The sequence below is a fragment of the Opisthocomus hoazin genome, chromosome 1 (assembly GCF_030867145.1).
Source record: "Opisthocomus hoazin isolate bOpiHoa1 chromosome 1, bOpiHoa1.hap1, whole genome shotgun sequence".
Taxonomy (NCBI): Eukaryota; Metazoa; Chordata; class Aves; order Opisthocomiformes; family Opisthocomidae; genus Opisthocomus; species Opisthocomus hoazin.
Window position 1 is genome coordinate 48784702 of NC_134414.1, and position 24683 is coordinate 48809384.

Genomic DNA, 24683 nt, shown 5'->3' on the forward strand with positions numbered 1-24683 from the left:
TCCCCGGCTGGCGGGGGACCGGAGCTGCTCGCACCTGCTCCTCGGGGACCGACGCAGCCCCGGGGGGGCGGGGGGGGGGGCAGGCCGGCCCGGCGGCCTGGCACCTCTCCCCGCCACCCCAAAGCAAACCAGCCGCCACCTCCTCCTCCTCCTCGCCGTCTTCCCGCCCCCCTCCCCCCCCCGCCATGTGGCGACTGCCTCGCGGACCCATACAAAAAGCGCACGTGCCCCTTCCTTCGGGGACGTGACAGCAGCTGGCGGCCGCCCGGCCCCCGCCCGCCCCTCCGCCCGGGCGGCAGCTCCGCGCCCGGCCCGCCGGCGCGGCCCCCCGGCCTCGGTGCACCCCTGCGTGCCCCCCCCCGCCCGCTGCCCCGCACCCGGGGCTGCCCGCCTTGAAGGCACACCCGGGGACAAACTTGAGGAGGAGGGCGGTCAGGAAGCACTTTTTGGGCCCCGCCGCCCCTCAACCCCCGCCAACCCCCCCCGGCCGGGGAGGGGGACGCGCCACGACAGGGCGACAGTCGCACGGCAGGCGGGGGGGGGGGGCAGGAACACCCCTCCTTCTCCCCCCCCTCCCCCCGTCCCACCGAGAAGCGCGGAGAGGGAGCGGGCCGCCCCCCCGTCCCCCGGGCCCGCGCGGTGGCCGCGGGAAGCGGCGAAGCGCCCGCCCGGGCCGCCCCGCACCGCGCCGCACCGGGCGGGGGTGGGACGGGGGGGGGGACGGGGACCGGGGGGCGCGCCTGTGCCTCGCGGCGGTTACCTGGCGTTGGTGCAGTCGTTGTAGAGGGTCTCGAAATCCTTCCTGGAGATGAGCTTGCAGCGGTTGACCCCGGGCTGGATGGCCCCCAGCCCCCTCAGGATGCGGACCTGCTCCACGTTGCAGACCACGGGCGTGATCTCCAGCCGCTTCAGCTTGGTGTAGACCGTGTGCAAGCCCCCCACCAAGTGCTTCAGGAAGAGGTCGAAAGCCTGGGGCAGGCAGATGAGCTCGCAGCCCTCCACGGTGAAGGAGGCCACCTTGGCCCCCCTCAGATCCACCATCTTGCACTCGTTATTCTGGGGGGTGTTCTCCACCGGGGACGGGGTCGAGTAGACGGGCTTGCCGGGCAGGCTGCCGGCCGCGCCGGCCGCGCTGGCGGTGGGAGTGGAGGTGCCGCCGGTGCCGCCGCCGGTGCCCAGGCTGGGGCTGCCGCCGCCGCTGCCGCCGCCGCCGCTGCCGTTACCGCCGCCGCCGCTGGTGGTGGAGGTGACTGTGGCCGCCGCCGCCGCCGCCGCCGCCGCCGCTGCGATGGGCTCCGTCCGGAATAGGTTTGTCCCCGAAGCGGCCGGCGGGGGAGCGATGGACGGAGACGGAGAGGAGGTGGCCGACGAGGAGGAGGTGGTGGTGGTGGTGGTGCAGGCGGCAGAAGTTGAGACCGGAGGCTGAGGGGGGACCAGCTGGGTCGGAGGGATCAAAGCAGCCGGTACGGCCATGGTCACATATACGGCGGAGGGGGCAGGGGGAGGGGGGGGAAAGTTCCCACACACACACGCAGGGGAAAATGTAAAAAAAAAAAAAAATAAAAAAAAAAGGGGGGGGGGGGAGAAGAAGGGGGGGATAACCCCGGATCAGGTGCTGCGGCGAGCGAGAGAGCAGGGGGCAGAGTGAGAGAGAGAGAAACGCACAAAGTGTCCCGCAAGTGGGGACGGAGGAGGAGGAGGAGGAGGAGAAGTCCGCTCCGGGCGGCGGGGCTGGGGCCGAGGGGAGGGGGGAGGGCAGTTTCTTTTTGCGGTCCTTTGCTCTAGCACCACGCTAAAGATGAAGGTGAAGAGGAGGAGGTTTGAAGGACTTCGGTTCTCTCTGGCAAGTACATTGATCAAAGATTGAGAGGGGAATGACAGAGAGAAAATGAGCTGGGAAGTGCTGGCTGCCGCTCGCTCGCTCGCTGGACGGGTTGTTGTTGTCACACGGTGCGGAGGGGAGGAGCTCCGGCAACTTGAAATACCCTTTGAAGCAGCAAAAGGCTCACTCTCTAGTATTAACCCAAATTATCCAACCAGGAGCCCGGAGCAGGGGAGACGGAGGGAGAGAAGTCCCTCTGCCCCCCTCCCCCTCCCCCCCCCCCGGAACCGTTAGATTACATGTTTCATATTTCAGCCCCACCAGAGACGAGATGTAATTTTCCCAGCCCTTTCCAGCAGCCGCTTGTCAGCGCAGTTTGGCGGTGGAGAGACGCGAAAGCGGCTCCGGCGTTGCCCCCCCCCCCCCCAGCTCCCCGAAGCCGGGCGGGAGCGGGGCTGGCCGCACACCTCGCCGGGGCTGGGGGCGGTGGCACCGGCGGACAAAAGCAGGAACCTCCGCAAACGGGTTCCGTCGCTCTCGTCGCCGTTGTTCTACCGGGACCCGTCAAACGCTCCCCCGCGGCGGGGTGGGGAGCTGCTGCCGAGGGTCCCGGCGCCAGCGCCCAGGCCCGCTTTGTTGCGCGGGCGGCGGCTGCGCCCGCAGGGGAACGCGGACGGGGCGCGGCGGCTCACGCCGTCGAGTAAAACCGCGCCGAGGGGGCTGCGGCGGCACCGAAGTAACTTAGGGGAGGGGAAGGCACCCGGCCCGCGCAGGCACCGCCGCGCAACAGGTGCCGGCGCCGCGCAGAAACCGCGCAGCGGCGCGGCGGCCGCCAGCCAGCGCGGAAAACTCAGCTGCTGCGCTTGCCCGCGCATGCGCTGTGGCGCCGCCGGCGGGACGGGACGCGCCTCGCCTGGCGCGGGCGGGCGCCGCGCGTCGCGCGCTACCCGCCTCACCCGCCGAAGTCGAGGACGGAGTTTTAAGCGCGTGTTTGGCGGCTGGCGTGCGCGGGGGCGTGCGGGTCGGTCGGGAGCGCTTGGGGCTGCGCTCTGCTTCCCTCGAGGGCGCTTGGTTTTTTTTAAAGGGGTGAAGACACAGCCATTCGTACGTGTAGGGGAAGGGAGGGTGTCTGCTAAAACAGGGTTGGGTGCGTGCGTTATTCTTCCATTTTTAAAAATACACACTCTGTAATTAATTACGATGCATGTATGTGCCCATAGCTGGTTTGTTTTTTGTTTTAATGTATACTATTATGTGAGATATGACTCATGGGATGACACATCTACAGACTGGGTAATCTCAGCTGTAGTAATTCAGCACAGGGGAATTTCCACATTATCAGATATGAACTATTCTCAGATGATCCACTTGCTTATTGTACTTTAAGTTCAACCTACGGGAATTTTTGTCCTAATACCAGTAAAGATGTCTTTTCCTAGTGAGATTTTAGCTGTCTCGCATGAAAAATCTTTAAAACAGGCAAATAAACCCAAGAAAAGACAAAAGCGGCTTTCTGAAGTCTTGCGTACCCGTTGTTGTGCAGAACACTTCTTCAGGCCGTTTTCAGGTGTTCTTCAGCACGTGTCTTTGGAGAGGCTTGTACAACTTGAGTTCCAGTGGCGGCATCTGCTGTTGGGTAAAACTTGGAATATGTTGAAAAACGCTGCGTCTTTCTTTTTTTCAGTTGTAGAATACCAGCTCTGTCCATGTTTTCTTTGCTTCAGGTATCCTTTTGTGTCTCACAGTCTCTTACACGTTGTGAGGATGTAGAACGGATCTTCGAGAAGATGAGGACAGAGCCACACGCACGTGATATTGCCGCTTGGAGATAGGCGTGAACTCTGAATTAGGAAACCTACCATTTCATTTGTTCTCTGCCTTCCCTGCAGCGTGATGCTCACCATGCCTGCTGCTCTACTTCTTGCTCTGTGCCCTCATGGATGTATAGCCCTTCTGGCTCAAAACCACAGAACGAAAATGTAGTTTGAAAGGGTTTATTACCACAGGTTTGGGTTAACCTTGATCATTTCAACGCGACAGTGGGATTAGAAACCTAGAAAGAAAGAATTTTCTGGAAAGGTTCAAGACTCCCCAAAGCTTCTGGCTTGGTAAGTGTTTCTGACGGTTATGGCCAGGGACTGGATTTATTTCAGCTCACAGGTGTACTCGCACATAAACACACCAACAAATCCTGAGGTTGCTCTTTGTAAACTTTTTTAGATTGCATTTCTCCTACTCGCTGACCCTTTCACCTCGTGGTATGGTTGGGTGTTTTCTTTTTTCCTCCCCGAGTTGGTATCAGCAAAACTCAAATTACTGTAACTGATATTTGAGAATTCTCCCTGTGTCAAGTGAAGACTTATGGTGCTGAAATCAATAAGACTGTTTAAAATTCAAAGACCTGCAAATCGTTCTGTTTGTCCTTTGATAGGGCCTAGGCTGATTAAAATGCGACCAAGAAAGCTTAATTGCTGCACTAATTAAGAAGTCTTTAATTTCTTTCCTGGAATATTGTTTGAAGCAGGGTTTCTGTTCTGCTCGTGTAACTGTTCAAGGCAGGTATTCTCTCTGTTTCTCTGTCTCTTTTTTTTTTCTTTTTGAGTATTTTGGTGTATGAAAATGTATGTTAAAGCAGTAAGTTGTATTGACAGTGATTGTAATTTATTGCTCTAAAAATAAGAGTGATATGGAGTTCAGTGTTTTATTAAATTACAATTTTGAGGGCAGCTGTAAAGGGTAAAATGCAATTAGAAAATGCGTTGTAGCTGTTGCATTTTAAGGAATCTGAATACCTGACTGACAGGAGATAGGTTAGTACATCAGCTCCCTCCCCTTTCTTCAGTTATTATTGATAATTAAATATTTAAATTCATTCAGAAAAAAAAAAAAAAAAGTCTTTATCTTCTGAACGTGTGTGAAGGAATGGACCCGGGGGGAGGGGAAGCATACGGAAGATAGGCACCTGGTAAGGATGAATAGTGTGTTACCGTGTTAAGTTCATCCACAGTTTTTTTTTCTGCATTTATTTTGAATATATTTTCCCGAGAAATACCTTTCTGTCTTGTGTTTTGTCTTATCCTTTTCTAGTGACCTATTTTGTTCACCGGTTTCTGAATAGAGGAAGCTAAATGATTTCACAAGGCTTTCTGTGTGATCAATAGAGTAGTGTTTTAGGTTTAATCATGCTGCATTATAATTCTGGCAAACGACTGGTGAGCAGAAGATTCCTAAGAAAGGAGCAAGTACTGCGAAGCGAAGGTAAGTTCTGCTTTGCTTTTAATCTCCAGGGTCTCAAGCAGCAATCCTACTTGCAGGAGCTATCTGTTATTTAGAGGGAAGACTGACTGAGAAAGAGGGAGGGACCTCATACTGAATACCCCCTGCGTCGCTCAGGAAAACAGACTCGTAGAAATGTAAGTCTGTGAATTGGGATCCTTTCTTTTTCTTTTTTTTTTTTCTTCTCTCCCTTCCACCAAGGTATTTACTAAACGTTGAAAAGAGGATGAATAGAGTTGAGATAGGTGTAAAGTGTTGTACCGGTAAGAAGAAACTGGATACTGCAGTGCTGTTTTTCTAATTGTTGCATTATAGTCAAATTAGCACAGACCTTGTCCAACACAAATACAAACCGGATTCCTTTCAGTGACAGGACAAGTAGATAACATGCTTAATAGATACAAAGGAAGATTTACTATTCCAAGCACGACGTCACGCTAATTATGTTTACTCTAATTGAAAGCAAGGTTTTGGGGAACCTGAAATTACTCGTAGGATATTTTTAATAACTGAATAATAATAAAGTGCAACAAACGTTGATCACAAACCTTTTGGTCTCTCAAAAATCTATTGGAAAATTAAATGAAAAGTGGAGTTTGGTACAAACAATGCCCCAGGGCAAAAAAAAAACAACCAACACTGGATTTTCCAGTCCAGCCATAACACAAATCAATGTGAGCGCACTTCTATGGCCGGGCTGCCAGATTGTTATGACTGCTAATTCCCTCAATCAAACAGCGCATTAGCACACCCGGCACAAACAGCTTTAACGCTAGCGTACACTTCCGAACGGTCCGCCATAGATCAGAAAAAGTCCGGCGTGCGTGGCAGGATTGCTTCCACCCTCTGCGTCCTGCGGTTCGTATTTACGTACGGCGCCTGCTTCACAAAAACAGCAGAAAAAAAAGAGGTGGAAGAATGGAAGCGAGGAAACTTCGGGACCCGTTAAAGATAACTTCTGCGAGTCTTCAAAAACGAGAGTCCGGGAGCGGGCTGTCCCCTGGGCGGGCTGCTGCAGGGGCATCCCCCGGCCGCAGAGCCAGCAGCGGGGGCTGCGCGGCCCCGTGTGCGGGGCGGGCGAGGGACGGGCCCGGGCTGGGCCGCTCGCCCCGCCCCGCCCTGCCGGGCCCGCTTACCGCAGCACCGCCGCGGGACCCTCCCGGCTCTGCCGCCGCGGGTCGGGCCGGGGGCGGCGGGGGGCTGACCGCCCCCAGCGCCGGGGCGGGGTTCGGCCCCGCAGGGTGTCCCGCGGGGTCTGCCCCTGCGTCCCCGCCAGGAACGAGGGGGGTCTCCGGCGGCGCCGAGCGGTGCTCTGCCCGGGGAAGGGACGCGACCACCGACGGCCGGGGAACCTTCCCATCCCTCCTCATCCCCTCCCGTCCCTTCCCGCCCTCCTCCGCTGCGCCCGACGCGCACGCACACCCCGACCACGTACACAAGAGCATGTATGCTAATGGCAAATACCGAACGCCAATTAAGCGGCTTGCTTATTTATGTGCCGGGGGTTGTTCTGGTTTGGGGTGTTTGGGGTTTCCCCCCCCCCTTTCCTCCCCTCGAGTCGCTGTTCGGACTTCGTTTCGAAGTCGGTAACTGCAATAATCCTGCGGGTGGGCTGGGGCTCTCTGACGGAGCTCCCGGAGCCGAGTGGCGCGGGTGACAGCTGACGGGCGGACGGACTGACGGACGGACTGACTGACAGCCCGGAGGGAACGCTGCGGCGGCCAGCGGGACGCGGGAACCGGCTTCCCTGCGTGGGTTAAACGGGGACTGGAACAGACGGGGAGCCCTCTGTGCTGCCCGAGTTACACCCGGGCCCTCACGAGAGGTCCTCAGCCCAGCGTGCCAACTCGCCTACCAACAGGTAGGAAAAGTCGCTCAGAGCCAGGATGACGAAGCGCAAAGCCCCCGCCGCTAAACCGTGTCAAAGCGGTGATCTGGTCTGAGATGCCCTTCGCCGTGCCCCCCCCCCCCCCCCCCCTCCCCGAGCCGGTTCCCGCAGCCGCTCCGTCCCCGCGCTCCCCGCCCGGCGAATCGAGGTGCGGGCGCTGGAGAGCCGGCCCGGTGTTTAAACATTCCCGGGTTTCCCAACGAGCCCCTCGGTCTCTGCCGGGGACGGGGACGGCGGCATCGCATCCCCCGCCCGTCGGTCCGTCCGTCCGTCCCCCCGCCCATCCCTCCGGGGCGGGGGGGGGGGGGGGGGGGGGCAGCCGCCGGATCGGGCCCCCGCGCCCGGCGAGGCGGGGGGTGGCGGCTCGGCAGCCGCTCGGGCGCTAATTGTGTCTTTTAATAATGATAAAGGAATGCGCACTGGGGGCTTTTTTCTACGTGAGCTGACAGGCTGCGAGACGCAGCCTTTGCCTCCCTCCTCCTCCCGTCACTTCAGTGAATGAAAAACATTGGGGGGGGGGGGGAGGTGTTTACCTTTATTGTTACCATGTTTCAAAAGAGCAGACAAACATTTTTAATTGTTCTTTGACTGGGGGGGGGGACACACACGACACACACGACGTAGGACCGCGACACCTTTCAAAGTCCGAGCCCTCGCTTGAAAAGTTTCAGCCGGGAGCGGGATTTTACAGTGAGTTATAAACTCTCGGCAAGAGGGGGATGTTATAAATGGAAGTGCTGACACAACCTTAACTATACCGTGTAAACGGCTATGCTGTAATATCCATTAAGCAGAAAGAAAAATAAGATGGCTGATCAATAATTTATACAAAGAGTACCAACTGCAGACATAATAACTGTAATGTTTGCAAAGCAATCTCTCGCTCTCCAGGCTTAACAGTAAACTAGCGGGGCTGTTAATTTCCAACTCCTACAGATAAGAATACAAACAAATTACTTAAACTTCTATTTTTGCTCGATGTTTTGCATGCCTCGGTAGGGTAAAATAAAATTTGGTGACGGTGCGAGTTGGGGTGGCTGGGGAGCCGCTCCAGGAGGGCTGTCCTTGTGCCAAGCCGCGACCGCGAGAGGGGAACGGGTCGGCTTTCGGGTCACGACGGTTCTTCCCAGAGTTATTCATACACGGAGACAAAATGAAGCCGTTTAACTTCAAAAGAAAGTTACAAGGTTTTCCAGTGCCGCGAACTGAAACACAATACCCCCACCGGCACGATAAGCATCGGCTGTCAGCGGACAATGCGCTGCCGCTTTACACGCGGGAGGCTACCCCGGGGCGGGGGGGGTGGCGTAAAATAAATCTGCTTTAGGGGAAACCAGCGCGCTTTCCACTATCCTAAGCGGAGAGTGGGCGAGCGACTGTTATCTCCATTTGCATGGGAGCCTTATCTTCCGTTTCCGTCTACTGTATTTGGATAGCAAAACAGAGGAACAAAGTCTGAAAGTTGCTAAGTAGGCTCGGGTAACGTGCCGAGGTGGGTTGTTTGTGTTTTTTTTTTTTTTTTTGCTTGCCTCTTGTAATAGCACCGAAGAGATCCCGTCTTTGTTAAATAACAGGAGAGCAACATGTCAGTGGAGAAGATTTTTTGGAGTGTCCTCCCCCTTACCCACCCCAGCCTAGACAAAACAGAGTTACGCTGCCAACCCCGCCAAAAGAAGCCGGGGTTTAATGTGGCACGTACGGCTCTTCGGACAGCTCTCAGCTGTGTTTCTTGGGGACTTCAGGGATGTTTTGTGCATCCTAAGGGGAGCGACACCTCATCTCTGAGCCCCGAGCTGTGCCGCGGGGTGCTGCTTTGCCACCTCCTGCGCTTCAAAAAGAAGAAGAAAAAGGAAAGCAGCAGTTTGCCTGCTCGCCCGCTGCTGGCTTGGCCGGTGACCTCTCCCAGCTCAGCTCCAGTAACGCAAAGGTACCATAAATGACAAAGTGACAGCTGCCTGTAGACTGCACACACAGACGGAGTCTTTTATGCCGAGGCAATAATTTTGCCCCCCCTCCCCCCGACCGGTTGGATGCAATGTGGAACGTCGTTGCTCGGAGAAACTTTACTAGAAATTGCAGCGCCCACTAGTGCCCGTGGGTTGGGGAGCCGGGCTGCGCTCCCCTCCGCTCCCCTCCGCTCGCCTCCGCACCCCTCCGCACCCCTCCGGCCGTTCCTGTGGGAGCGGTCCTTCGGGAGGAGGGAAGCGCGGGCAGAACTGGGGTGGGGGGAAGCGCAAAGGGATGAGATATGGACTAAAAGCCTAAAAATAGGCTTAAACTCATCAGGTGGGGGTTGTTTCTTCATTGCCTGAGTGGAGGCTTAGAAAAAGCAGGAATGGGAAAGTTGCCTTTCCCCCGCTTCTTCTCATCTGACTAACCCCCCCTCTGTTTGGGGGTGCGTGAGTGGAGAGAGGGTTTCGCAGCCAGCGCCCTGATGCTGTCCTTGTGAAAGGGGTTGGAGGGGCTGCCTGGCTGCACGGTCCTGATGGGAAACACAAACAAGGCCAGACACGTTTCCGAGTTTTGGATACCCACCTGACATGCAACAATATGGATATTTCCATCAGGCCCCTTTCTTTGCACAGGTGTTTGGGTTGTGTGGTTTTGGAGGGAGATATTGGGGTTTCCTTCTTTCTTTCTTTCTTTTTTCCCTACACATCATGTTCAGAGGTTGTTAATGGGCAGCCTTTAGATTATCTTAGAAACTGTCCTCCTTGCTTTGGAGACGAGGACAGGCTTTGCGAGGAAGGTGACACACAGACCTCTTGTCTGGGTGGAAGATACCAAATAGATAAGCTCAAGACACACTTTCACAGTGGCACTGAATGTCTCCAGTATTTGCTTATTGTTTGTTGTGCACTGGGATATGGCATAATGTTCCCAGCCATATCCAAGCACTTACAATGCTGTCCAGCATTAATACGGTTTCCCATGCGGGATTCCTGAAGCTGTCAAGAGGCAGCTTTGAATTCTGTCACACACACTGGGTCACAAGTAGGTGGCAATGGGCTAGTCCTGTCATCTTCTAACTCCACCTTGAAAGCTTTCAGTAAGCCGTTGACTGACATTGTATAAACTTCTTGAGATACTAAGAGCTTGTTTCGCCAGGAAGGAAAACTCCAAATATGTTCTAGAATAGCTTGGGCTGGATGTCCAAAATCATCTGGTGGATAACAAAAGGTGGGCCGGGATTAACATGTGTGTCTTCTCTACCTCTTTACTTGATGGTCACATCTTTTGCTTTGTTGTTGCTATGCATTTCTGCATTAGTATTAAACACCAAAATATATGCTCAGACAGCTCTCTGTGCCTAAAAATTGTCACATGAAACCATAAATATGGAAGGCACCGAATACCAAAGTAGTTGAAAACAATTTTCAGGAGGGCCTAATTTTCTCTGTTTTCACATTTCCTAAAAAGACACTTATTTTAAAACAGGGTAATACTTGGCATAGATATAAGTCATGAAAAAAAAGTTCCCTTATCTTTATGATAGGTAGAATAGAGATACTATGGCCAAAATAAGTTCCCTTAAAACACACACTGGTGATTTTTATGGATAACGGCAAAAGACTTTTATTATCACTATTTGTATGAATTTATAAATAATATAATTTCACTGTCATGTGTTCCTCTTCAGTACTCAGTGATTTACATGCAATTGAATTTTATTAGTATGAATACTGAACTTTAAGCTTATGTATTTGAGTGCTTATACAAAGTAAATTCTTGGAATACTTATCCTATAAGAACAGGCTTATGAAGACAGCAAATCCTCAATACATTCTTAGCTTTAGGCACAACTGTAGATCTATAAGTAGGTACTTAACGCTGAAAAGCAAGAAGCTGAGTTACAGAACTACCAAACAGAATAAAAAAAGAAAACGACGTCTGATTCTTATAGCAAAGGGTATTCTGGGGGAAAAGCAGTGAATACATTTGAACAAGTAATGAATTTAAGAAAATAGTAAAAATATAGAAGGAGGTGAATTATAGCAATAAGATTTTATCCATACAAAATAGTTTTGAGTCAAAAGTATACACTAGCAAGTTGATTTTATTAAAGCTTGCTCTCCTAACCATGTGAGTATGAAGTTAAAATACAAATTTCACCACAAGAAAAACGAACTACCACCATTTAAGTTGCTTTCATCTAGCTGGTTAGAAAGAGTTCTAATTTTCTTGCTTTTGCTTAATTACACCCTTCAATCTGACGATCACTCTCAGGCAGTTAAGGATTATTCCATCTTCACACGTGAGGAGGGACAGGGCAACAAAGATCCACAAAAAAATTCAGGTGCCACACTCGTACTACCAATTGTCTCATAACTTAAGAAGTGCCTAAATCCCTTAGTACATAAGCTGTTGTTGACATGGTTCACCAAGTGTGGAGGTTTCCTTTGCTATACCTATAGATGGAAGCCCAAATCTCAGTGTTGCTGAATTTTTTGAAGAGAGAGTTCACATCTAAGCACAAACAGTCTTTTCTTGGGTCCGCTACATGCACAGAAGTGGGGCTTCAAACAAGCTAAAGCTGAAATGAGAATATTTGCATTCTGCATTTGCATTCTGTCGTACAGCTAATAACCACTCGGGCAGGTCACTTCCAGGGTGGGAAACCTGTTTTCACACATCCAGCTTCTATCGTTCCCACAGGACAAGAGAACTAAGCCAAATATCCCATGTGGTAGCAGTGACCACAAGCAACCAAACATGGGGTCTGCAAGGGTGAAGGTTTCTCTGCTTCTTCCTTGGAAAATTTAGACCCATTGACCAATACACTACTACCAGAAGGAAGAATTCCAAGTAGACTCTCTCACTCCTCAGGTAAGTGTTTGTGTTACCTTGCTGAGAAAAGATTCTAAGGGCTGATTTTAGCCACACTTGCTGTTGGGCTGCACAGCCGCTTCAGTATCCTGGAGTACCTCATGCTGGTAACGAAGACCTGCTGTTCTCCATTGGTAAATTTGTCCTGTTTTGAAAGTGGGGCTCCTAAGTAGATTAGATACTTCTAAAACGTTATTCTGCAGCTTTTACTTTCTGTTTTAAACTGCTCTATCTACAACCATAAAGCTATATTCAAAACAAACATTTTCTTAACAACTTTAAGTTTTATTTTGTACTATCAAGCTGAAACAATTACAAGGAAAATAATGCCTATAACAGTATATATAGTCGAGAAAATGTTTTCTTGAGTGTTTTGTTTCCTACTGACATAAACCTAGAACTCAGTGCACAGCTTACAAGTAAGGGCCAATGGCTGAATACTTTTAAACACAATGACATATAATGGCTGCAGTAAATACAGATTCGGAGGCTATGTTTATGCTAGCAAATTAAACTTGCCTGGGAACGTTCCTATGCAATAAAGCCAACTAGCACATATGTGTATTTGTAAACTCTTCTGTCCAAAAGAGGGTAATGGCACCAGCCTGCCAGCTGGGAAGGGTCTCTGGGATACGCAGCCTCCCTCTCCCTCAAAGCGCACCCAGGAACTGGTGTTTAGAATGCTTGAAGTGCGCCAGGGGCCATTCAGGCAGTTTTATAGTACAGACCAGTACCTGGGAACATTCCTGACACTGTTTAATTTACCAGTGCAAATGTAGCTTCAACTGTTTTATATTACAGTAACTGTCTTGAAGCATGTATTCACACTGGACACTTTTATAGGTACAAGCTCTTGATCTTGTGATCTTTACATGGGCAACATTCCTATTGACTTCCAGAAATGAAATCTTTAAAAAAAAAGTTTCCTTAATTAGTGAGGAATTCAGCCTTGGCCTATAATTAGAAAAGAAAAAGGAAGCAAAATTATAACACAGGAGGAGCTTGCTAAAATACTCCCTAAAACAATTTTCCAGTGGCATTAAGGTATTACTCACTCACATGGGGCCTGCTTAATTAATTTAGCAGCCTGGACTAGTGATTCTGTTTTTTGTGCTCTCGTGCTTTTGTGCTGGGTATTTGAAGCTGAAAATGCAAACATGAATGCATTTTCTGCAAGAGATTTCTAGAAAAACGTTGGGGAAGGCAGGGCACATTCCTCGCTGGGTGTTGTGTTAGGTTCTTCACAGTCAATATCAGTCCCAGAAACCAGCCCGGGGAAGTTAAGAGTCTTCCTGCAACAGGTTGACTGCTGCTGAATTTATAAGGCTATTTGTATCTTTTATTGATAGGAACACCATAAAAAAGCATTATGCAAACGGAGAGAGGAGTTTATTCCTGTGTTTCCCCCCAGTTAATATGAACTAACATAGTACTGACCTGTTTGGCAGTCACGTAAATGCAGTGTCTTGCACTTCTTTTTATAGCTATAGCTTGTTTTGAATAGCCAGACAGATATGAAATGACAGAGGAAAGATTATTCTTTAGAATTTTCACTTTGCCATTTACAAATCAATGACGTTTGCATCTGTCTTAACACATTAGTGAGACGGCCTGTAAGGGAAGACTGTTTTACAAATTGAGCTGAAAAAACAACATTGAACAGAAAAGTATTGCTGGTTTTATTCAGAACCAGCAGATACTATGAATGATATACATGACACTTCATAAATAATAGCACACCAAAAAATCAGGAAGAAAATTACTTTTTGGCTCAGTCTAGCAGTCAATTGATATTTTTCCCAACTAAGAGTTTTAGGGTCAGTTTTGATGGTCTAACCCTACAAAAAGTAAAATCTTCCTTTCTTCCACTTGAACAGCTTGCAGATAGCAATTACTAATTGGAGGTCTGTTAGGAAGATTTATTTGTGAAAGAGTTGACTTACTTTCTACGGCTTGTTTTCCCACGGACAATGTTTTTAGTACACATACCAGAAACATTTTTTAATGACAAACCCCGTAATTGTTGATAGAAAAAAAAGAAACCAAACTTATACTCTTTAATTTATCTCAGTACTCATTGGCGTCTGATATAAATCCTGGCAATCTCCAGTTCATCTCCTCGCTGCTTTGTGGAGACTATAGTAATGCAGAATGTAACATTGCTATTGCTTGCTGCTGAATTATAGAACAAAACTTGGTTAATGAAAAAGACTAGGCAAACAAGGTCCCTGTATCTGTGAGAAGTCTGATCTCGCTTTCAGGCTCCCTCGTTTCTCTGATAACCAACCGATCATCTCTTTTGCAGAAATAATTCCAATAATGCAAAGGTGCCCTCTGTAGGGAAGAGGCTGTAAATGATGATGGGTAGCTGGAGTTGTTCAGCCCTCACAGAAAGCAACCGACCAGAATAATTTCTGAGCAGTCTTGCTGTGAGAGAGACTAAATACTATGTATAAATGAAGCAGTGCAAAAAACAACCAAAAAGTCTGTCTTAAAATAAAGCTGAAAATAATACTCTTTACTGCAGATAACAACTAACAGTCTTGTAAAAAGCTGCCCCAATTCTAAATGTGTAGTGCAGTGAAAACTGAGCTGCAGGAATCTCCTGAATAAAATAAAATACGAATTTCAGTCAAAGGAACTTTACGGGAATAAGAGACTTCAGAAAGCAACCTGCTTAAATTATCTGTAGCATATATTCCTAAAAAGTTGACCACAAAGCAGATTCATTAACAGCCCCAAGGGGTTAGCATACTGCTTGCTAAGAAATTGCTTTTGTTAGCACACCCACAGACACAGCTTAGCTGGTGTGCAGCATCTCTAGTGGCTATTTGCAATTATTTGGGGAATTCTTTCCTCATTTTATAATGGCAGCTCATGCCAGCCCAGAGAGAGAAAGGGAATCTGACATAAGTCGTAGTTCATTGCTCATTATTAATTTTTTTCTAGGCCCCACTTTTATAATCCATTAGGATGATCTGCAGTTATTGTTATCTTGATGTTCACTCTGATACTCTCCCTCTCCTTTTTTTTGTTTACATTTAAATTTCTTTTTTCTTTATTTATATATACATATAGTTTTGGAGTAACAATGACGTTGTGAACACATAGTAACCTGGATTACTGTGCAATGAACTGTGACACGGAATGGGCAAAACCCTTCACAATTACGATTTACTCTCCTTTCATCTTTACCACAAAATCAGAGAAGAAGCAGAAACTAATACTAGCAGTGGATTTGTCATATATGCTGCGGTTACTACAAGAACCTAGACCAAGCCATAATTTAGAAAGTGAAAATCAAATAGTCAGTCAAATCTGACAAAGAGAAGAGTGGGGTTTGGTCACCTCTGGAAAAGTTAAGGGTAGTAAGTTTTAAAGCCTATGAGTTACTAAAGATGTCTCAGATTTTTTTCTCGTCTATAGCATTAAAAATGTTCCATTTTCCAATGTCATAACATCAGGACTGATGGTCTTTCAAAAGCAGGGTTGAAGGAAAGCGAGAATGTAAACCTACGACACTGCCTTTCCTAATCACAGATTCTTGTCAAGGAGAGCTTGTTCCTTCCTTTACCCACTGTTGGAAATGCTGGTATGAGGGACATGTCCTGTGTTTTGGACCATGTGAATGTCAGATTAATGCTATGTTTTGTTTTAATTAATACCTGGAACAGTAAGCTCTTTTCCTTCAATCCATCAACCAGCATTGAACCTCCCAGCCTCATTGAAGAGTAATTTCCCTACGCTACTTTTTGATCTTCAGGGCATGCTTCTAAGTCTATTTACACAAAAAAATGTTTGGGGAATGACTGAGATTATGGAGCTTTGTGGTGTTTGATGTGCCCTCTTCATATCGCTTTGCTTACCCTGTGAATCAGATCTGACACATTGCAGGGTATTCACTCTACCTTCTCTTACAGCCAAAATTAATGCAACTCAGAGGACAAAAGTGAGGATCCTAACTCAATGGGGAAATGCTTGCGGATGCTGCCATACCATGTGAATGTCCTTCACAGATCGAATCCTCATGACCATTTTTTTCCCTGACATAATGCATGTTTACACTGTAAGATCTCTGGAGTAGACACTGTCTTACCCTGCTTAATCGTTGCATCTTTAATAAAAGTCCGTGGTCATATTTGAACAGCCACCATGAAGTGTGAAACTAACCTCAGAGTAGGCCTCTTTACAGTCTATCTTGGCACTATCCGACCATTCACCTAAACACAGGACAAACATCCAAGGTTATTTTTCCGTTTTGCTAGGCATCTTGCCTATGTCTAAACATGCAAGCTGGATCCTTCCGGTTTATTGTATTGATCCTTCCTGCTCCTTTTATAAGACTGCATCTGCAGTTGCAAAGGTATTATTGTACTTTTTTTGAATATGTGTAATAGATTTCATTCTAGGAAAGCAATACTTTTCAAGCATTATATTCTTTTGATTTCTTTTTTTCCTTAGGTTTTCTTTCCAAACAGTGGCTGACAGTTCCTCAGATTTACTCTGTGGCTGCTGCTTCCAGACAGTACTCACACAACTTATCTTTAGATACTTTGTTTATGTGTCAGAGATAAGGCTCTGGTCTCCTTATACAGTCAACGGAAAGAAGTGTGCATATTCAGTGTAGAGATTATATATAAGCCCTAAACTGATGTTATGAAAAACGTCCTAGGTGACCTGAGACAGGCCTCTATCACAAGTGGACTATAAAATATGTCAAATTTTCTGTTTAGTCTAGGTACCCAATTTCTTTGTTTATAATCTAATCTCCTTTCCTTAATTTCATCTATCACCATTTTCTTTGTACTCATATTGCTTTTTACTGTGCTATCTTTTAGTTGCTGTGATCGTGTTAACATTTTAAATTCTTCCTCATTGGCTGATTGTTTTCTATCTATTTTTAAACAGTCATGATCAACCTTGACTTGAAAAAAAACCTATGGTAAATCTCATTATATAATATGTTATTTTCTGATGTCTGTGTCCTCTTTCCTTTTCTTTTTTCTCCCCCTTTTTTTTCTTTAAGGTTATTAGAGCATTCTGTAGTACACAAATCAAATTTGACTTACTTCCTGTTACTGTAATTGGCTTGACCCTTTCTTTCCACTTGGAGATCATACAAACTGTAAAAGCAAAGTGGCATTGTGCAAAGTTTAAAATATCTGGGTTTTTTAATCTTTAATTCACATAGTTTTATTAATTTTACTCAGCTATCTGCAGCTTTGATACTGCTGCCCCCAGCACCTTTTCTGAATAGTTGCCAGCTGTCTTTAGACTCTGTTGTCTGGCGTTACATTGCTTGGCCCCAATCCTGAAAAATTTATACACTTGAGTAATTTTACGCATGAGAGCAGGCCCATTGACTATTGATGCATAACGTTATTCAGGAGTGGAAGCATTTGCAGGGCTTGGATAATTGTTTTGATTTTACTGGTCAATCGTTGCAAAGTATTTGTAATGGGATTTTTTACCCAGTTCTAGATTTTTTTTTTTTCCTTCTCAGTGTCTACAAACTGTTGTAAGTTTTGTTATGGCTTATTGAGTATACATAGAGTTTTTTTAAATGTTACAGTGCAGATGGGTGAATCAATAGCAGTTGATTCTCGTAGCCCATTCCCATGATAAGGAATCAGCTATCAGGTCAAACTTTGGAGACTTTTATCACAACATCCATAACAAACCATACAAGTATATATGTGTCTGTGATAGATTTATTAATTTAAAAGATTTCCAGCTTTTTGTTAATTTACTACATGCTTCCAATGCCTTCTGACTGCCTCATTACCGGAATAGTCTTCTTGCTTAACTCTCTAGCTACAGGGGATCAAGAGTATGTAGCCCAACAAATATTACAGAGAAATTACTATATAGTTATTTTTCTGTCTCTATGCGTATCTTTTTACTACTGCTACTAGTATCTAGCAGCTGAACCTTCACATCCTTTATCTGATTTAAACAAGACACAACAAAATGTACAAGGACCTGAATCTCTCGCTGCTGTGAGTCCCCAGGCTTCTCCTGAGTCAACAAAGCAATGTCACTTTTTACTGGTGGAGAAACTGGTTGAATACATATGAAAGCCAGAATACTACTCTCTGTCTGGTGTTCAATATTGATTTCAAATCCTTTTCCTTTTGCATTCCTTAAATACCATACATTCTCTTCACATCCTTAATACAGTGCTCCTGATTAAACTGTAATCTTTAAAACTTCTTTTGGGCCACTGTTTTTACCCTTTGAAGGACATCATGTCAATCTTATCCTTAAGCAGATCTCAGTAATATATAGTATTCCCTTTGGAATTTTACCCCGGTATTGTCCATTTCTTTCCAAAAGCTCAAGTTTGAGAATAAGCAGTCTACATATCTAGACAAAATAGAAACAAAGCTTTAGGTGATAAAACCTACGCAATGTAAGCTTCTGCAGTTTATGCTACATCTGAGATTTCTGTCAACTGTATTTTCCTTAGATGTTTAAGAGGCGTACATATTACAAAAAATCTGCTGATTTCACAGATGTATTTATTGCCCCTTGTGGAATCTGAAAAAAGGAAGAATTTTTTTCAAATGTACATTCAGCTTTACTTGCAGTGTCACAGTGTGACTAAACACTGATGCTTAACACATTTGTCCATAAGCTTGTTTTTAAGTACGTGACTGGCTTTACTAATTTCCATGCTGAAGAAGAGCCTTCAAGCAACATATTTTAATGCCAGAATCATTTCAGATTCTCAAATGTATGATTTCAGAGTATTCTTAGCACTCTATTTTGAGTGGTAGTCACCAAACTTTTGTAGTGGTATTGAGCACACACAAAAATTATTGTCGTGGAAGTGGTGAATATTGGGTAATACAACATAGAAATCCTATTGCAGGTTATATGGGTAATGTCTTGGCATATTGATTTATTAGCTACGAAACACAGATCTGAACAGGTCCTTATCTACCTTTTTGATGTATTTATCAGAAAGCATTATAAATTATGCAGTTACTGAAGTTTTGTAATGGAATTACATATTTATGTTGTATCTTTTAAATACTGTAGGTATGGTTTGTGATTTAAGTTATAAAAATTAAGTAGAACTGTATTTTAGGTAACTCCATGGAGATTAAGAAAAGTCGTCTTCTTTCAGACACCAGTGGAGTTTGCTGACTGGGTCTAGACTGTCTTACTTCTGGTCCTCCCACTCAGATTTCTAGGGCCAGGGTAGTCCACTATTACAAAAGAAGGTCTATGAGCCTTCTGTAAACAAACATTGTTCTTGCAGATGCCACTCCTGTACAAGTGAGAGAGAGGGTAAGTGAAGAGTTAATAGAAGTATGTTACAAAAATTATATGTAGGACTGTGGACTTGACGAGCATGAAAAGGAATTGAGAGTTTTAAGAAAGCTGATTCATGGATGCTGCGTAAAATATCCCTGTAATCCTTTGCATATTCATTCATTTCCTCACTATTATTTTCTCTTACATACCAGAATGTGATACAGGGGTAGTTTAAGGACCTAGAAGCTCAGCTGTGAAGTTTTAGAATTAAGTTATCAAGTTAGGAGATTAAAATAACTTGCTTAATTAGAAATACCTAGGTAGTTGACTTTTTATCTTTCTCTGATGTTTTTGCCTACAAGTGTGTTGCTACTTCTTGTCACAAAAGTTTCGGGAAAGGTTGTTTTAGTTTAGCTGATTTTTTTGGATCAAGCTTGTTTTCACAAGGGGTGGTTTTTTTTTTTTTCCTGATAGTATTGACGTTTTTTCGGAAGTACTGTTGACTCATCCTGAGAACCAAGAGTACAGTTTAAGGGAAAAATAGTTGACCTACTCTTTTATTTATCAAACAGAATTTGTCTGCTTCTGTAAGTTGTATATACTTACTGATGTTTTGTTTCACACAGGAAATAATTTTTGCTATGATGAAGAGCAGCACAAGTTGTTTCCAGTTGTTGAAGTCAGTGAGGTTACCCTTTCACGGTATCCTGCTCATGTTTCCTTATTTCTATTATTCGGACAGGCTTTTCCTCTTTGTCTTCCGAGATTTCATTAAGTACATTTATCAGTTTCATCAGTGAGGTGACTCAAATGCTTCTAGTATTTCTGCTGTGATTTTATGTCCTGCTGCTCTGTTGTTCTTCAGCTTCTTGGTTGTGACTTGTTCCGAAATCCTGTGGGGTGGGATAGTTGTGTGGTTTCAAATATTACACATAAAACTGTGGTTGAGATAAAGAGATGCTGTGATTTATGTTAAAGAATCTCCTCATTTCTTCTGTTCCAGCAATGAGAATCTTACTTTTCTTTTGATTGTCCCTTTTTAAAAATTGCTTGCTCAATAGTACTATACAGTTTCACAGTATATCATGGCATGCCGTGTATTCTATAGCTCTTTAAATGTTCTTTTCTCATATGAGGCAGTATATTTCCATTCTTGCTGTGAGTATAGTGATATTCAGTTGTGACAGCTGAACTGAATCACATTGCGTTGGTGCACTTCCCTTTTTTCTCTCATTTCAGCTTCCTTCACCTGATACACTGGCATAAATTTATTCTTAGGGCCAGGCTGGAATTCCTCTTACTACCCTTTTGTTTTCAGTTTTGTACTGTTGATCTTTGTCACTTCCTAATCAGAGGACATCTTTCTTTGTTTGATTTTTAATTTGGCAGAGCAATGGTTGTAGTCACTACTGACACCTGCTGCCTGGCATGCTGTTGCATCTTAGACAAGACCTGTCTTCAGATGATGCAGTTGTGGTCAAATTTTTCTGTTCCTAGCCGAAAAAAATTGACTTTTTCTGTGAGAATTTTGGAGAACAGTATATCAGACACCAACTGTTATTTGGCAACTCATCATTTTGGTTGATGATTCCTCAGCCTAGTTTTCCCTTTGCACTGTCTTTTCCGTGCTTCTTTCATTGTAATTCAATATTGAAGTCATCCATCAGAAGGAAATGAGCTGTATTCTGGTATTCTGTCAGTAACAGCTTGGAGGCAGCTGCAGAATCATTTTTGCCTTCAGTGCTCTCTTCCTGTGCTGGAACGTAACACTATTCGACTTGACTTTGTTTAGGATTATGGTTTGGAATCTGATGTATGTGGCACACTGCTCTATAGATTTCCAAGTGCTTAAAGGCTTTTTTGCTGTCTGTTTTAATAATTACTACTCCTAGTTTCTCATCATCCCTGCTCTCTTCATTAGTGAAGTGTTTATTCTTTCATTCAATACACTTTATGTGTCTACTGTAAAATGCATTTCCTGCAGTCACTCTAGATGTCCAGACTAATAGAATAGTGTGGCTTGTACCTACTCTGCTTAACTCCAGTCCCACCTAGAACAGACTGGCCACATCAACACTAAACAGCACTTCATCATGGGTCTCCTCTGAGCCTCATGTAGTTTCCCTTGTAGCCTTAAGATGTAATCTATATTTTTGGGGGTGTATTTCAGTTCAAAAGGCACTAAGTAATGTGAGAGTTGTGCAGTAAATCATGTGTTAGCTGAGATTATAGGTGTGCCCAAAGCACAGCATGGAAGTATGCGTCAGTCGTTGAGAGTGCAAAGCTCCTTAGGAGAGCAACAGAAGATACCAAACCAGATGCAGTCTCACCCCTGATATCCATTGAAATTACTACTGCAGAAATCCCCAGAACTACACTGGAATTTTTGTTTTGGAGGGATGGTCAATCAGCCTTGGCTAACAGTCAAACACCCACCCAGCTGCCTGATTATTCCCACAATTCACTGGGATGGAGGGAAGGAGAAAATAGCGACAACAGGAACAAGAAAGCTCAAGGGTCAAGAGTCAGGCAGGGAGATCACTTACCAATTAGAGTCATGGGAAAAACAGACCTGACTTGGGACAATTAACTTATTTTATAGCCAATTAAAGTAAAAATGCAACCATTAATTTGAGTAGTGGGAATCATCAAGATAAACGTTAAAACAATGCATTTCCCAAGCTCAACTCACTTTTTCACTCCTGACTCCGCTTCCCAAGAGGCACGGGGAGGGTGTTCAGTAAGTAAGAGTTACTCTCCCATACTCCTTCCTCCTGACACTTTCCCCTGCTCTGGTAGGCTCTCCCCACAGGCTGTGATTTTCATGATATTCCTGACTTCAGGAGCATCCATCTGCTACAGTGTTGTGTCTTCCACAGGCTGCAGGCTCTGCTAGAACACAGAGTAGATCCAAGAAGGATACTCTAGGATATCTAAAGTGACACTACACACCTGTGCTTAGGCAATGCAATTGAGCCCATCTTCCATGCAAACAGAGGGAGATCTTTGAGGATCTCCAGAAGTAAAACTTCCCCACTCTGCTTACATAAATTTAACTTGATGAGCATAAGTAATTGAGTAGCACATGATTGCTTAGAAAATAAAATCGTTGTATGACTTACCTCTTTTCTGGAAGTGTAGACAATCACACTTCTGATATACAGCAGCTTTAATCAGACAGAAAGCAATATGTGATCACATTAGGACATTATTTGAGCATGTACTTGCCAAAATTATTGTTAGATGTTCCAGAAATCATCTATATACTATTACCTTTTCTCATTTCTTTTTATAGTATATCAGATGATCCGTGGTATCTGGTCTCTAGGACAAACTACATCTCTCAGTCTCCAGCTTCCATTATCTTGTTCCTGACAGAAGTATGGGAGCAGGACAGAATATCCTTTTCAGGAAAGTTCAGGAAGAAAGTTTTTTTTGCATCTTCTATATGCACCAGTTTTGAACTTCTAATTGCAGCAAGCACAACGTCTATGTTTTCAGGAATCACCACGGAGAGCATAATCCAACCTCCAGATTAAGATGCCTAAATGAAGACATCAAGAAGTGAGATGCTGTATGGTATCTAAGACATCGGCATGGCAAATCTGACATGTGACTGTGTCCCTCTAGAGAGGCAGAAGGCTACGGCAGGTGGGATACCCTGTTGCAGCTCAAATAATTCTATACACCTGTGTTTCTACAGCTGAATTCTGTTCTCTATCTCTGCTGACTGTAATGGAAATTTAGGTAATTTAATTGTTCAATTTACAGATCCGGTCCCATGTTATGTGGACTAGTATGTTCTAGACACTGGCTTGCAGATATGATACAAGATCTGTGGGAAACACACGACCTCCCAATGCAGAAGCGGAAGGCCATGAGAGGTAAACCATAGCATTTAAAATGACACTGCCCATGTGTGTCCAAGTTACTGCTGCGCTCCCTTCTTGCGCATATAGTTACCTACAAACAGATGTGTGTATTTAAGTGTCTTCATCTCAGACTGCATCCTACCATTGCAGACAGGAAGAGAAAGGTTAGAAAATGATTTGAAATTGCTTTCAAGTGTTATTTCCATGCCATCTCCAAATTTTCAAGGCGACAGGTCAGCCACCAGTGCCAGGTATCTCTGTTGATTCATTAAAGGCAGTATCAACAGTAATTGCTACTCAAAACTATGAATAGGCTTTTGCTGAAGAAGCTGTATAGCTGCTTCACATTAATATGGAAGTTAACATGAAAAATTTAGAATGCTTAGCTAAAATCTGCAATGACTTTTTACCTTTATTATTATCATTTTTACATAGCGACAAGTACACTATACAGTGCATGAAGAGTTTAAGTGTTTTCTCATACAGCAACTTTTAGAGTATAATTGATTCTAAAGAAATAAACAATCTGGAAGTATATGTAATACAGCTTTTAAGCACTTGATTATATAAAAAAATCCATTTCACATTATATGACCTCATTTTGAAACCCAATAACTAAAGAAAGTATATTATGAATTTCCGATACAAGAGAAATTGTAGTTTACAATCCATAGTGTGTGAGATGTGTACTTGCATTTTAACTATAGTGTTATATATTTGTATAACGGTAAACGCAAAGGTCTCATCATTGTTTTGGTCTTGTATTTCAGTAACTGGAATTGCATAACCTTTACAGCTGTAAATTAGGTAGTCTTCTGCCTCTGACGAAAATTAGTATTTAGCTAGGTTGTGCTGGTCTTAAGCATGAGGAAATAATTTCAAGAATTTTTATTTTGTTTTTACACTACGAATAAACATTTTGAAGAAAGTTGTGCTTTTTTTAGTCTTATTTAGATGAATGTCAAGTATGAAAATCATCTAGAAAGAAATTTTCATTCATCAATATATATACAATGGCTTTCTAAACTTTCAGTTCTTATGGACTCTATTAGAAAGACTTTTCTACCCATCGGTCTCCTTTGTTGGAGATGGAAGCATCTATATTATTTCTACCTGTGCAACTGTTCCATCCTAGTCTTATATTTCTTTCCCTTCCACTAGATCAACGGGACTTTTTCTGAACTGTCAGCTAGCCAAGTGTTTCATGCAGGTCCAGCAAGTCTCACTATCCTAAGTGAGTTAACTTGGGATAGTGTTTACAGTTTCTGTGTTCTTGAATGTAGATTCAGCCAGGCTGGGATCAAATGCAAATCTTTAAACCCTAGTCAAGTCCTAGTAATGCAAAAGCAGAAGGCAACAAAACAAAGACATTCATACATTAAAACATGTCGAGCATACTGACAGAGTACAATAGCTAGATTTATAGTGTGTTTATTGTGTGGGTCTGAGATATGCTGTTTGGATACAAATATACTTTCTGGTTTACATAAACAAACTCTGGGGCATGTTGTGGGGCAAAAGGTTGGACCCATGCTAGGCGTGGGTGGGGAAGGACTCCCGGTGTGTACTTACCCGCAGTGTAAAGGGGTTATGACATACTCAACAAATTTTATGTCTTCCCTCGTGGGGACTTGTGGCTAGTGTTAGGCAAGGCAGACATTCAGGATCACATAGCACAAGGGCAGGTGGAATCTGGAGACAGCTACAGCTTCAACCCAGAGCACACAATGCCTTA

At 45.1% G+C, this 24683-nt stretch overlaps 1 protein-coding gene and 1 long non-coding RNA gene across 7 annotated transcripts in view; one reads left to right on the forward strand and one right to left on the reverse strand.

The window, feature by feature from the left end:
- Positions 1-1933, reverse strand: part of DACH1 (dachshund family transcription factor 1) — a 370281-nt gene extending 368348 nt beyond the window's left edge. For all 6 annotated transcript variants that reach the window (XM_075422872.1, XM_009937957.2, XM_075422865.1 and 3 more), the window contains exon 1: positions 761-1933. In XM_075422872.1, the coding sequence (XP_075278987.1) occupies positions 761-1473 (713 nt within the window). In that variant the 5' untranslated portion in view covers positions 1474-1933. The remainder of the gene's footprint in view (positions 1-760) is intronic.
- A 9720-nt stretch (positions 1934-11653) lies between these two features.
- On the forward strand, positions 11654-23475 carry LOC142362761 (uncharacterized). Its single transcript, XR_012765272.1, has 3 exons — positions 11654-11813; positions 22578-22727; positions 22848-23475. It is a non-coding gene; the product is annotated as an uncharacterized LOC142362761 (long non-coding RNA).
- The last annotated feature ends 1208 nt before the right edge of the window (positions 23476-24683 follow it).